Below are 15,993 nucleotides of genomic sequence, written 5' to 3'. Positions count from 1 at the left end.
GAAAAAATATACAATAAATTAATTTTTAAAGATAAAATTTTCGATTATCTATCTCCTTTAAGCAGAGCTTGTGTTGGAAATAGAGAGTTATTGAATTATATAATATGATTAATAATAAAAAGAAAGAAATTTAATTTAATTTTAAATTCTAAAGATCTTAATGAATCTTGAAAATCTTTGATTCAGATATCTAATGTAAGATTCTAAATACATATAACAGTAAATAAACAGATATTAATGCAATATTTTTATGAAATTGTACACGATAAAAAGAAAAAAATTATAAAAATACATCATATTCAAACATATTATACGAATAAAACAAAACATAGATTAAAATATAAAAATAATTCGATATTATGATGTAAAATATTTACAAACATTTAAGTTCATATATATTTTAAATCTTGATTATATAGGACACAGCGCCTTAAAAAAAATATTATTTTATGTGATAGCACTCTTTACCTCTCAATGGTCATTAAATCCGATAAAACCGATAAGATTTCTACTATACGTGTAGTCATGGTCGTTTGTAGCTATAGGTATAGTATACACAATATATTAAGTCTGACTAGGGTTGAGAAACTTGTACTAAAATCTACATTTTACGAGTTTCACCTCGCGTGATTTTCTCGTATTATAATATAGAGTCGTCATCAACCCAACTACCTCCGATTGTAAAACGATTATTATTATATTCTATTTTACGTCAAGAAACTTGCACATACTAACACTTCTCAAACGTGTTCTCAATATTATCTCCTCACCACTCACGCCTATCATTAAGACGCTTGCATATGTGTGCGTTGCACACGGACAAGATAAGCCATAAGTCCGAATACTACTTGTGCACTATTATTATTATTCAAATAAAATATCAATAAATATACGACACTACGTTGAGAAAAACGCAGTGTAATCTCTGATGATGCCGTACGGCGGCGTACATGTATACTTATATTATACTCGTTGCGTCGATCGGCCGACGGGGAACCCGTTATATTTTACACAACTAAAAGCGCACTGAGCTATAGTGGTGATTTAAAAAATAAATAAACACGAAAAGGAAGAGTGTCCGGTGTGGGACGGAACATTAAAAGAAAAAATAGTTAACGTCTGCGGTATATAATAAATATTGTGATATCCCCATGAACACTGCTCTGCCGATCGCATAAATACTGTATTATAAATTATAATAAACTGATTGTTACCGGCTGTTCTATACCGTTTACATTCATATAATAATACTATAGGTAGATAGATAGATATTAATTTTGTATACGAATTAAAATAATATCTTTAGAATTTATTATACATACCACCGAAGTGATTATAATAACTGACCTACGTTGACTGCAACACCCGCAGTTATATATATATATATATTATTATTATTATTATTATACCTAGATAGGTGAATAGTCAACGGCGGCATTACTTTTTTCCTTTTATTTTATATAGCAATTCTCCGCCAACAATCTATTTAAACGATATACATGTATATAGGTGCGTTTATTTAACGCTTGATAATTTACGCGCGCGCGCGCGCGTGTGTGTGTATATGTAATGGCATTCTAAGCATTTCGATGATGATAATTACATGGTTTGCATATGATAATATTTCCAACTCGTCGTCGTCGTCGGCGGCGGCAGTGTGGTGTAGTGGACTGTGCATGCACACCAAGTAAGTTCGGCGGCGACGGGTTTAATTGGAATTTTATTTTTTTTTTCTTACCTTTGGCTCCTCCGGGAACCGCTCTACTGGCGTCAAAAACAATAATTATATATGTATAAGTGTGTATGTGTGTGTACATATTATATACGCGTGCAGGGTGAAGACGCCAAGAAAATAACAAGAATAATGCATCGTTCGCGTTCTACTACAATATAATATAATATATTATTACAGTATAATATATGAAGTATTAACCATACCTATAAGGACTGCATTTTAAAAGTGGTATTTTTTTTAAGAACATAAACACTAAACATTAAAACTTATTATGCGTATAGGATATAGATACGAATCATCTCGTCTCTGCAATTTTACTTATACCTTATAATAATCTTATAATTTTTCGGAATAGAAATTTATTATATGTACTTATTTAATGCAATAAGCAAAAGATAAGAATTATTACATAATATTTTATACAGATTATTAAATAATCATTTGTCAGAAAAATAAGATACAAACGTAGGTACATCGTTTAAAATTATAATTGCAATTTACATGCAATTTTTTTTACAGCCGTAAAATGAAAAATGTACTAATCTATGAATACTATTAAATAAATTACGACAGATTTTAATATAGACGGCATTGGGACGTTGAGTGATAATTATTATAGTATCTTGTGTTATAAATTTAACGTAAAGTCTAACAATTTTTAGACGACTCAACTTAATCAAAAAGTAATTTTGAACATTAATTACACATCTTATAATACCTATACCTACACAGATATTATGTATATAGTCACGCCTACAGTAGGTACAATATAATATAGTCCATAGACATATGTATTAATCTATTATCTTGCAAAATATTAAATAATAATAAAATTATATTTTATATAATATTACGAGTATATACTAAACAAAAAATTCCAATGTTATTGATTGAATTACAACAAAAGTAAGTATTATATAGACGTAATATTTTTTTATATCGTTGTTTTTAAACATACGCAGACTCTGATGTGACGTAAGCAGTATTTTATTTTTTTATAATACAATTATTAGAAAATGTTCGTTAAGGTTTCTTTTTGCATAGGTACCAATATATTAATCACAATAACTGTACACAGTATGTTTATATTATTTTAACTGTTGTATTTTATACCAATTAATTAAAAAAAAAATACACAAAAAAAATTAAGACAAGTTAAAATTGTACTAACAAATGACATTTTGTAAAAATATAGGTAATATGTAAAAGTAAAAATTGTCCGTAAATTTTTAACGTTGGATTATTATAGGTAATATTATATGTAATCGTGTTTCTTGTAATAATATGCGTTCGTTATTACTTATCACATAAGAGTATAATACTATAATATGACCACAGAATAGATTAAATCTATTAAATCTATTTAATCTATTCTGTGATAATATGACGTATATACTAGCGTGACATTCTACAGTCTTCCACGAACGCGATCAAGAGCTGCAATCGTAAATACGAATATAATATAATATATAGATATTATACCGCATAATTCGCCGCCCAACTTAAACCAGACTTACAATCCACATGCAAAAGAACAATGCAAATCGATCGAAAAAAAAAGGAAAAGAATGGTAAAGAAAAAAATAATAGAATAACGACAACACAACAGACCCAATAATTACGACGGGCACATGTAAAGTACAGTTAAACGGGTGTGACTCGTTTGTGGTCACATGTGGGTCGGTGTTTGTGTATATAATATATACACAGGTATATTATATATATATATGACGAGCGGTACAACGGTATACGCGATCCCGCGCGATTTTCTTGTTTTTCCCATTCAGACTCTATATTATACTCCTCCACGCGTCCGTCCATCGCACAATAGCCGCCGCCTCTTATCGCGAGCGCGAGTTCTGAATACCTGCAGCAGTGCAGCTACGGATATTGCGTGTGTTTTTCCACATGATGTCCGTCTGACAACAGCGATCGTGCGCCGAGGTGGTCCTATTACAGAGGTTATATAGTCGAGGATTATCATCGACTCGAGGAAGGAGTCTGTAATACTGTATAATATAATATAGTGTAAACGAATATTACATTATTACATTATTACCTTAGTCTTAGGTATTAAGTCGCGATATTTCACCATATACTCAACAAATACAGTCTTTGATAACGTGTTTGGTTCCTAAAACTATACATTATATAATAACAATATCCCGGATAATGTGCGCAGCTTAAATAACCATCATACATCGGTAGGTGTTAAACACCAATGTGCAGTACCACTGTACCAGTGTACCACAGTCCACAGTATAGTATAGAGTATATTAAAATATATTTGTACGTATTTAAAAAACTGGAGAGGTTAAACATTGAAACGTGGAAAAAAATTGAATACAAAATATCTCATATAAATTGCAACGTCCAATTAATTTGACAATCGTGTGAGAGGGAGACCCCAGCTAAAATTGTCAATATTTTAGTTTGACTCGTGGTAATAATATATGACGAATAAAAAAGATGGCCGGGCTGGTTTTGCATAAAAATGTGACTCACATCAACCCCTGAACTCTGAAGGAAAGGGGTGCCAACGAGCTATGTCCCTTCGACGTTACGTAATCTTGTCCATTAAACAGCATAATAAGTTATTGATTTTTGTGTTTTGACATTATCAAAATTCTCTATCAGCGTTTCCACAATACAGTCAGACACTAGTATAATATGTAATTTATTATTAGATCACCGAACGACGCACATTCTAGAACTCACCTGTTAAGGAATTTAATTATTACATACAAATTCCATAACAAATCTATGATCTAAAATGTAGACGAAAAAAATACAGCAGACAATGCATAATAATTAATAATTATTTATAATATTTATTATTTGCGTAGATCTACATAATAATTCACATAGTTAGTTAATTATTTAGATTCTAAATTTTAGACCATGTTTTTCCGAGATGTAAAGAAAAAAATTATGATCAAATCTCTGAAAACTACTCGACCACTCGTAGAATATCGAATTATAGGTATTGATTAAATATACAAGTAGGTATATAAGTATATTTAATCAATGGTATAGGTATTAAATAAATTATAAACTGTATGTATATATATATATATATGTACATTATACACAATATTTAGGTGTATAAATTCTCTTCGTATAGTGCAAGTACTGCGCATGCTTTTTTAGTATACTTCCGTATTTTAAGTTAAGCAGTTTCATATTAATCAAAACATGATTATTTTCGTTACGTACGAGTATTTTAAATATCACGCAAGTATGATTAAAAATGTACGCTATAGTACAATACATATGGGACAAATGTTTCATAAAAACTAACAACCAATATAAACAATATAAAGATAATATTAATTCACGTTGCAGTTTTTGATTTTTCGTTAAAGCGATTTATTCCTATAACTAGACCACTCAACACATACATTATAAATATATATATATATATAATTTCATAAGAGGAGAAATATTACATGCATATATAGCTAAACGAATAAAAGAAACTACGTATTCTTAATAAAACATACAGCTATATCATTATGATCTCTAAGGTGAATCGTAATATCTATTTTTTTTATTTTTTAATATTTTAAATGAATATTTTTATAGAATGGTGTTGTTGCGGAAAATATATTTCTTCAAATTAAGTTTATCATACTATATTATATGAGTATAGTAACGTCAGAGTAACCAACCTAATTATATTTCTAATATAAAAACGGATAAAATAAATATTTTTTATTTCAATTATTGTTTAAAATATAGGTAACAGAACAATTTTTTTTAAATTTAACATAACTATGGAAAAGAAACAAGCACTTATACAAGTTATTCATAAATCAAAATTAATAGTATTATAAGCAGTTATTTTCATAACTGTATTAAATAATAGAAAATTAGGAAAAATACTTCAAGTAACAATACATAGACATCATATTGAGTGATGTTTTTAACAATAATTAATACTAATTATTTTAACAAAAAGTTATTTTTTTAGATAATTGTAATTCATTACAAATAACACTTAAAAAAGAATTATATTTATCTATTTCTAATTTTTTTAATAACCACTTACATTTAGTATTTTATTTTCTGAAGCAGAATATCTTTCGTAGAATTTTAATGTTTAAAAATCAAATTTCTAACTAGTTTAATTAGTTAATTATGAGTTATAACACTTATACCCTATATAAGTGTTTAAACACTTTAAACACTTTTATAAAATATTTATAAACAAAATAAAATTGCACAAAGATACTCCGCAAAACGTTGGTTCACTGCTTAGAATCTAAGCCTCAGATCATCTAAACTATCACCCTATTACGTTTATTAAGTATATAGGTATAGTTAGGTAAGTACTTCAATAATACAGTTTCACTAGAGCTATAGATATTAATTAGTTTGATTAAGGTGAAAACAAAATGTGTGGATTCAAGATGTGACATCGGTGTAACTTGAAAATCTTAAGTAAATATAACTGCTTCACTTTTTAAGCTTAAATGTACAAATCAATATTCCAATATTATATAACCGTAATAATATTTATAGTTTTAGAGCATTTGAGATTATTAACTTTCTTCAAAATATCTATTCCAATATTGATAATCTATTGCTGAAATCATATAATTGAATCTAAGTATGGTCAAAATAGTGTAATGTTGCAACCTAATGTTGTTAGTTTGAAATTGTAAGAACACGATTTAAATGAACTATACTCTATAATGTACTGAAAAGGGGGAAACACCATCAAATTATTTATTATTTAGCATTATAAATTAACGACACATGCATGGCGAACCAGGTCACGTGTATGACCCTCTAAGACCTAGTGACCGGAGTATATAGCTTAAGTTGATTTCATAAACGAAATTCTACATTTTAAAAACAAAAAAAAAATAATGAAAATCTATCAAGCATTTTTTAAGATATTAAAATATTATCTTAACTGTGTCACGAGTTTAATTAATAAACAGCCAGCATGTTTCGCAACTTTAAACACATCTGAATAATATAGGCCTCTCCCTCAGCATGCACATAATACCATATTTTATCCTCCCACTTCTTCACACGTCGCCCGTGAAAAATTAACTATGCAAAAAAAATACCCACAAACAGAACTCTAATAAAATAACAGATAAAGTCTTATACATTATACATAGTCTTGCGTATAGCCGTATAAATAATTTGTACATTTTATACATTGTTACGAAGTACTGAATGTTAGTTATAAAATGAAGTATATACGTTAAAAATACATTATAATATAGGTACACAATATACATCTATATAAGAGTGGTGTCAAAATGTATTACGATAGACAATTTTGCTGTTTATGTATATAATATTACACAATTTTTAATGTAAATTAATATAAAATATTAAAACGAATTGAAAAACATATTGTAGTAACTAGCAATATACCTCCGCCCAGTAGATTTATTTTATTTAATTCAAAATTAAATAATTAATATCGGCAAAAATATTTAATTTATCCTTATATCATCATATGGAATACTGTCGTAAGGTTAGGGTGTCATTAATATTATTTAAAAGATTTTTAAACGAAATAATAGATCATAAAATTTATTTATCATTAAATAGTATTATACTGTATACAATATACATAATATGTACCTATATACATGCATTCAGAAATTGAACCGTCCAACAATATTATTAAATTTTAAATACAACAATTATTAATAATTTTTAATAATTTGTACATCGTATTAATGTATTATAAAAATATGCCTAACGTGTAGCTTTTTTTTATCTGAAAATCGGGAAATACGTATAGTTAGGTAGTAATATGATCAATTCAACAACTTAGATATTTTAAATTTTATTTTTTTTAAAGCTTAATATAATATGATAAATAAATAGTGTTATAATAATTGATATATATGTAGTTATTATTTATTTGCTGCTATTATATTTGTATTATGTATTCTTCACAGAATATAGTATATAGATGTTATAAAGGTAATCATCTCTTCGAGGAAAAATAAAATAAGACACTATTGGTGGAGTTTGCGTTACTATACATTGTGCGCATTTTCCGGAGATGATCTGTATACATCACGAAACCGATTTCAGATACCGGTACGCGCACTGCGAATACGATGACAACAAACAACTGATGCAGTGTCGCAGTGGTCTGTTCTACTGAATGACGACAACGCAACAGACAGACGGATCGACAGATCTACTAGTTCTGACCCGTTATGGGTTTCCTATTCAATGTCTGGTTTGATTTCTCTTTACTAAATTTGTACCTTGTTCTTTCCTCGTTGATGTTGGGCATTTTTTTCAATATTTTCTAAATAAGAGTGACCTAACCTACTTTTTTTTAGAGGACTATCAGCGAATATTTTTCGCACTTGTCAACAGTTTTATATGCCCATAATATTATCACCTTTATTGAAGAAAACAAAAATAGACTAATAATGGTAATGACTATGTATGACCATGGGAGATCAAATTCAAAACAATAATAATAGAAGTGTGGCCATTTGAGTAAATCTATTCACAAGAATTAAATAATGATTTATTGTACATTATGTAATACTAACAAAATATAAGTGCTTCAGCATAATATTACCCCTTTCTAACATTTAAATTTCAAAATATTTAATACGGAATTCTATGTAGAATATGTCAAAAATTAATATATTAATATAAATTACTTATAAATATATAAAGAATATCATCAGATTGTTATTCATTATTACAAAATAATAACGATGATGTTATTTAATAATCGAAAAACATGGAGAAATACATAAACAAAAAATATCATTATAATAAAACAGTTCATAATTTAAATTTGTTATGGGTTAATTAGATTTAATTCTAATTAAATTTAATATTAAAATGTAAACTTCTTTAACAAACTTATATATTAGTATTTGGTATATTTATGAGAATTTATATTGTAATATAATATTAATATAATTCCGATATAAGGATACGTACACAATAAATATCCAAGAATATATATATCTAAAGATAAATTTAAAAATATTTTCCTCCTCACATGAGATTAGACCTAAAAAATAAAACATTTTTTGTTTTTTTTTTTACTTCATAAATCTACACTTTTATTTTCTCAAGTTTAAATTATTATGTCACTATATAATTCTAATTTCATGGTTTGACAGTTTAACTAACGAATCACCAATGTTTATAGTTGAGTTACTTGAATGTTTAATCATCAGAGTTTTTTTTTCTACCACCAGTAAGAAATACAATTACAATTATGGTCTATAGACAACTATTATATTAATAATCAAAATAATATAAAAATTATACTACCAAAAATAAATCTTTAATTATAAAATACAAATAATTTGAAAATTTAAGTAATTTAAAATGAAATGCGTAGTAAACACAAAACTAAATTAGTATATTGGTATTGAACAATACATTCTCATAATTGTATGTGCGTACAATGAAGTAATTTTTAATGTGAATTCAGATTGTTATATAATCTCAAGATATAGGTACTGTATTTTTTTTATTTTTTAACAATAGCGTTCTGTTATATTTATTTTACCAATAAATGATTAGAAACAAAATAGTAGTTAATTATTCCTGTATCTTTGTATGGTAAGATACTCAAGCTTCGATAATATTTTCATGAAAGATTTAACCATCAATATTATCATGTAATAAACATGTAAGGTACCAAGGCCATTGTGCGTGAGTGTAAAAATACTTCTAGATTCAATTAATCATTTATTTATTTAATCTATCAAATTATATCTCAACATGGATATTATAAAAACAATACTAGGTATACAATTATAAATGATTAATAACATAATCAACAAGGATAAATCAATATTAAATTAAGTTATATTCTTATAACGGTACCTAAATATTTTTTTCAACGTGATTTATATTACTACTAATATTCTAAAAGATATCATCGAAATAAAACAGTGTTTTACTTTTTAAATAATAATATGCTATTCATAACTAAAATATTTTGCACGCAAATTTACATCAATATAAGAGTGGAAAGTAAAATCTCATTGTTTCCGGAGAATCTGGGTTGCATAAAACCGAAATCGCCTTCATCAGTTTAGTAATAACAGTTATTATTGTTTTAACAATTTCGTTTTTTCTTCTACCTTGTCATTTAGTTTGATTTAAATTACATAAATCCGTGCATTTCAATTTTCACGTAGAGTAAGGAATAAAAAATAGTTACTCAATACAACCACCAACAACGAAGAAGAAAAAAAGTTAGCCTGACCCGTTCAACGTGAATGCTTTCTCAATTTTCTAATTATTGATAACATATTACAATCTTAATTAAAATATTAGTTTCGGACTGAAAAAGCCAAGCACGAATAAACTTAAATATATATTAAATAGTTATCATCTATATTTCAATAAAATACTTTAAATGCTTTCAAATGTTGAGAGTTTGTGGAAGTGTACTTACTATATATAAATTATAAATTATACCCGAAATTATATGATATGGCTTAGAAAAATGTCTTAAAAAATAACCAAGCTCAAATAAATTTCATAGACAAAAGAAAAAAAGTATAATTGCGTAAAAATATTGAATTACATTTTAAACGCGTACAGTATACACGCTATGTGTACTGTTGGTACTTGGTAGTGTTAGTACTAACATAATATAGCACCAGAAATTATTTATTTTTCATGCCAATTTTGAACTAAACCGAAGTCCGAACTTCACTACCAGACTTTCTAGTTGTAATCCGACGCGATTAATTATTGTTTAATGTTCAAGCGAAACCGAAAAAATGACATCGTAGTTATATGTTACGAATGTGGAAAACAATAGACTTTCTCTTTCATTTCAATATTAATTAATGAAATCATAATCGCGAAGTCGTTATTGAATTTCAAATTGGTGAAATCGATAAAGAAACCCTTCACAGAGATTTTTTTTAACAAATGTGACGTTTCAAGTTACGTCAGTTGTATCATTTTATAAACTTAACGGGATTCACCAATTGGTTCTCATATAAAATCCATTTATAATCGAGAAAACAGTCAACTAATACAACAAGTTACAAGTTTACAACATAAGATTATATACTACTACCTGTCGAAAACACACTATCATTATAGGTAGTGTTGATGATGGTCGGTTTAAGCTAATGATATCTGAACAATTTTGATTGGCCCAACATAATAGCGCCAGTGGTATGTATACAAGGTTTTGTCGATCTAAAAACAGTTTTGAAGTACACATGGAGGAAACCAACGTTGAAAAAACCGGTTTCTTCATATTCTGCAGAAACATGAATACAGTATACTCTCTTATCTCGAAGTCAGTATTTATAATCGTATGAATTGAGAAGATATTAGTCAGGCGTAAAAAAAATTGCCGTGTTTTTCACCAAGAAATATGCGAACACGTCTAGCCAGTGGCCTAATAACTTGTGGATCTACCCGTTATACGAAACTCCAACGAGAAATTGTTAACAATTTGTCCCATTAGAACTATATCAGTAATCTAAATTTCAAAATTGTCATGTATAAAATAAAATATATTTTACAAACTCAACAAATATGCTTAGATATGTTTATGAAATTACAGTTATATATTTAATAATTGCATACACAATCAACACGTCTTGGCGGATTATAAAAATATACAGCTAAAACAACTTATGAACACGTCCTATTACGCGATAGTTGAACTTGAATTATTCACATATAGGTATTATTACTACTACAATTAAATTAAATAATACGAATTTATACTAGGTAGTGTATAATATATATTTAAAATTAATATTAAACAAATATATAACGACAAAACGAAACATGTGTATATTTGACTCTTGACTAACACTGTATATTTACATGGACATTTGTACACTCATATATATATTTTTGAAATGTTATTCAAACCATCTTAACAACTTAAATGATCGAACTAATTTTTGTTATACTACAAAACGTTGCATATACATAAAAATATAAACGTACTTGCAAACATAAAAAAATAATCGTCTATACTAAAAAAAATAATAGTATTACAACGAATAGGAAATATTATATAGGTACGTGTTGTTCAACAAATATTTTCTAAAGAAACCTCGCAACGACGTCCGATCAAACTTTTGCGCGTAATCACTATAATACTTAACTATAAGTACAAACAGCCACGACACCACGTAATATCTAGTATTTACTATAACTCATATAAACGCACTAACGTTTATACTATTTAAAGAAATAGTTTCAAAATAAGAATGATATATTATTTGCGCAGGACCACAGCTAACACCGTCATTATAAATCATAATATTTGCATCAATAAACTTAAGTATGTAAAATAAAATGTAAATACCGGCATTTACGCGACTAACGATTCAATACAAAAAATAGGTGATAAGCGAATTGCCACGGTAAAATATGGAATAGGTAGGTATATCGTTAAATAGATTATGACATCACTCACTCGATTGCTCTCCAAAGCTTCGGCACTGTGTTCCTCCTTCTGCCTGAAGCAATTGGTACATTTCGACTTGTTGAATATGTTGGGCGAGAACTTCTTACATTCACCGTTCCGTGTCATGGGCCCTACAGTCATCGTTTATTACACACACTGTGACCCAACAATAACGACCAAAACCGACGAAAATCCCGCGAACTCGGACACCGCTTGACTTTGCGAAGCCATTCGAAACGAATTACGAATCTCAAGATAGGAAATGTCTTTCCTGAAAATAACGAACTCACGCACACTGTATAATATTACGTCTAAACGACGGCACACACACTAATCCGTTTTGGTTAAATCACTTGCGTACAATTACACTACACCGATCGAGTGAGCGCACCAGTACCGACTACGAATGTTATTTTGGAAAAAAAAACGCATATAAACGACGCACAACCGCGCACGACGAAGGTTGGTCGATAGCTGCTGTCGCCGCTGTTGCTGATATCGAGAGGAACGTGCGTGTCCTAGTACCGTCGACGCGGAAGAAGGGGGACCAAGTTGGTAACCGGTGCTTGTAATTTAATGCATACGCAGTGCCATCTGTCGGTGCCATTACAATTCCAGAAACGCTATTTACAGAAATACTGAGGATCTATGGTTATTGGAATTGTTCATTAATTTATATTGTTTTATTATTATTATATTATTATTGGTAAGAGAAATATACAATCTGTACAGAATAGCATGATAAGCATATTAATATGTGAAAGATAGTAAAAAAAAAAAAATTACAAGCTATTATACTTGATTAAAACGTCACTCAATATTAACACTTAACTTTGAGTTGATGAGAAAGAGCAAAAAAAGAAAAAATTATTTTAGCTCAAATCAAGAAATCTCTACACCGTTTACGTATTTTTCAGTCGATGGCAAGAATTTCTTGGAAGAATCAAGGTATTTAATTTTTTGATTAGTGGATTTTCATGGTTACCTAAACGTGAGAAGAATTGCTTTTAAAATACAGCAAATTCTTCTTCGATTGTTTTAATATGTAAGTCATTGTTGATTTGAAATGTATGATGTAGCGTTTGTAATTTGACAAAGTGAAATATTTCGGAAAGTTTTAATAAAATTCGTTTTTTTTTAGTTTCGCCTTACTGTTATAAACCGTAATAATGGTGTTTTATAGAATATATTAATAATTTGGTCTTTAAACTTGTATAATATTTATTTTTTGTTAAAATGATTTTAAACATAGGTACTCGAACGAGAGTCTAGAATTAATCTTTTTGGCCTTATGTGTTGATTACAAGTTTATCTCTTATCCAGTATGTGTAGGTCTAAAATATTAAACTGTATCAGATGATAGTATAGGCATGGTATCCACTGAAATAAACCGATGGAAATCACATCTTAAGCCCTTTAAAGTGAATATCATAAGTATCGATTTACTATGGTTTAATATTATTCTCCATTTAGAGTACGACAGTCCACAATGAAATACGATTTTGGCGGGACTACAAATTGACCATAACTATTGAATGATTTTCATGGAATATGATTCTAGCTTCATCTGTCTGCAGCAATGGTACGTACCTTGTATATGGATTGATCTGAGGTATAAATATTAATGTTTACTAGTTAATTAAAAATAATAAATTATAAAGAAATAACTCCAGGACATTTAAAAATTTGAGTTTGGTACTATCTGCTCTCAAAAATAATGTAAATATAAAAATTGTGTAACCACGTGTGTGGAGTTGTGTAATATGATAGCAAATCCTCTAATCACAACTCAAATTAAATTTGTAATAAAAGTTTTCATAGGCCGTTACTCGATCATAAAAAGTTTCATACTCTGGAGTCTAGATCCGTAACAGTATTCGCTCCTGATTTTAATTTCACAATTATTTTATATTTTGTTTATAGGTTATTATTGTTATTAATTCGATTTATTCAGACATGCATAGGTAGCCTTATTTATAATTTTGGAGAATAGACAGCTAGCTGCCTATAATTATATAAATATAAGGAAGCCCTCTATATGAGTTATGATCATATTATGAATTAAATTTACACATCAATTAGATACAAAAAAGTATTTAAATCCAACAAAATATGGCTATATGCCTATATATCTACGGAAATAGTTTTTTAATCTATTATTACAATAATATCCAATAAAAATATTTTGATTTCCAGTAATTCATAAAAAAGTTAAGAAAGAGATATTTTATGACTCTCGTTTCTATAGATTTACATAATAAAAAATGTATACCTATATGTTCAAACAAAGCATTTGACATGCCACCTAAAATTTATTTGTATTTTACTGCATTTTTATATTTTTATTTAATTAAGTTTATATTACTTTAATAATAGATACTTAATTAAATATAAAAATTTTAAAAATATATTGAATAATAGATATTTGTATTAAACCGATTCAACTAATTTTATTTTGAATAATTTTTTTATTGACAATAAATAATTTTTTTTCCATCAATATATAAGGTGTAACAAGACTATTTGACAAACTTCCATTACAAATGTTACTATATTTTTTAAATAGTATATATTATAATTAATTAACATTAAAAATATATATTTACTATTATACTTATTTTTTAAATTTTTAATTAAAGAATAAAATAATTATCATAACATTATTAAATATTAATATAAAAAGTAGGTACCTACTTTTTATATAATATTTAAATTTGTAAGTTTGTATAAATAATATAAGTAAATTAATTAAAAATAATAGATGAAGTTACTAACAATACTTTAGGTAAAAATGAACAACCAATTTGAGAAACGATGTAAGTCACAAAATATTGAAAATTGAGATAATACGTAGAATGTGTTATTTATAAATAGATTCATCATGTATTCTCATGTGTGAAAATTTAAAAAAAACATTTAATATTAAGTCCCACAGGGACCAAATAATAGGTATTCAATAAAATTAGTTTATAAATCCAAGAACTTTAGTACTTAACATGAGTGCACCTCCCTCAAGCCAAAACGTAGTTATTTATTTTTTATTTTTTGAAATTGTGTATCTCGCTGAGTTCTTTCTATTAGATCTCTTAGTTTACCTACCATGTATAACTGGTTCTGTAAAAACAGTTTTTATTGTTTTCTTATTCGAATTATCATTTATCTACTTACGCCGTTTCTCAAATAGGTGGTTCAAATATTAAGTACTTATAACTTATAATTTATTACTAGGTAATCAAATTCAATACTTTAAAATTTACCTATTACTAGTAAGAAAACTGTACCTAGGTCGGTGAATAAACTAATAATTAACTATATAGCTATATAAATATCTAAAAGACTATAAAGGTAGTAGGTACCTATAACATATAGCACATATAAAGGCTATAAGCCTATAACCTATAAACGATGTATAAATAAATGTAAAAAAAATATTAGAATATTTCATTAATTTAGAGCAATAAGATATAATGTACTAAAAAAAAAATATGACTATTATAGTTATTGGTAATCATAAAAACGAAAGTCACTAGAACAGATGATCACAGTTTATAATATGAGGAACATACAAAGTAATATGTTGACCGTAAATATTATAAAGTACGAATACCTCTACCTAGTACCTATTCCAAATAAATATAACTGTATAAGTATGCAATTGTTATTTATGTTTTGGGCATTTGAGCTATTAATTTAATTGTTTTTTTAACAGGATGCTATCAACTTAAACGAAGTTTATAATACAAATCATAATACAAAGTATTAAACAGTAAAATTCTCATGTTTTTATCTATCTTGCCAATATACTTCACACATTACATATTTATAATTTCTGCAT

At 27.5% G+C, this 15,993-nt stretch overlaps 1 protein-coding gene across 2 annotated transcripts in view; it reads right to left on the bottom strand.

Moving 5' to 3' along the window:
- The window catches only part of LOC132923174 (protein outspread-like), an 86,211-nt gene extending 73,566 nt beyond the window's left edge, over nt 1-12,645 (bottom strand). For both annotated transcript variants that reach the window (XM_060987023.1, XM_060987024.1), the window contains exon 1: nt 12,168-12,645. In XM_060987023.1, the coding sequence (XP_060843006.1) occupies nt 12,168-12,299 (132 nt within the window). In that variant the 5' untranslated portion in view covers nt 12,300-12,645. The remainder of the gene's footprint in view (nt 1-12,167) is intronic.
- Nucleotides 12,646-15,993: the final 3,348 nt, after the last annotated feature.

The sequence above is a fragment of the Rhopalosiphum padi genome, chromosome 2 (assembly GCF_020882245.1).
Source record: "Rhopalosiphum padi isolate XX-2018 chromosome 2, ASM2088224v1, whole genome shotgun sequence".
NCBI lineage: Eukaryota > Metazoa > Arthropoda > Insecta > Hemiptera > Aphididae > Rhopalosiphum > Rhopalosiphum padi.
This window is presented reverse-complemented; position numbering and strand designations above follow the sequence as displayed.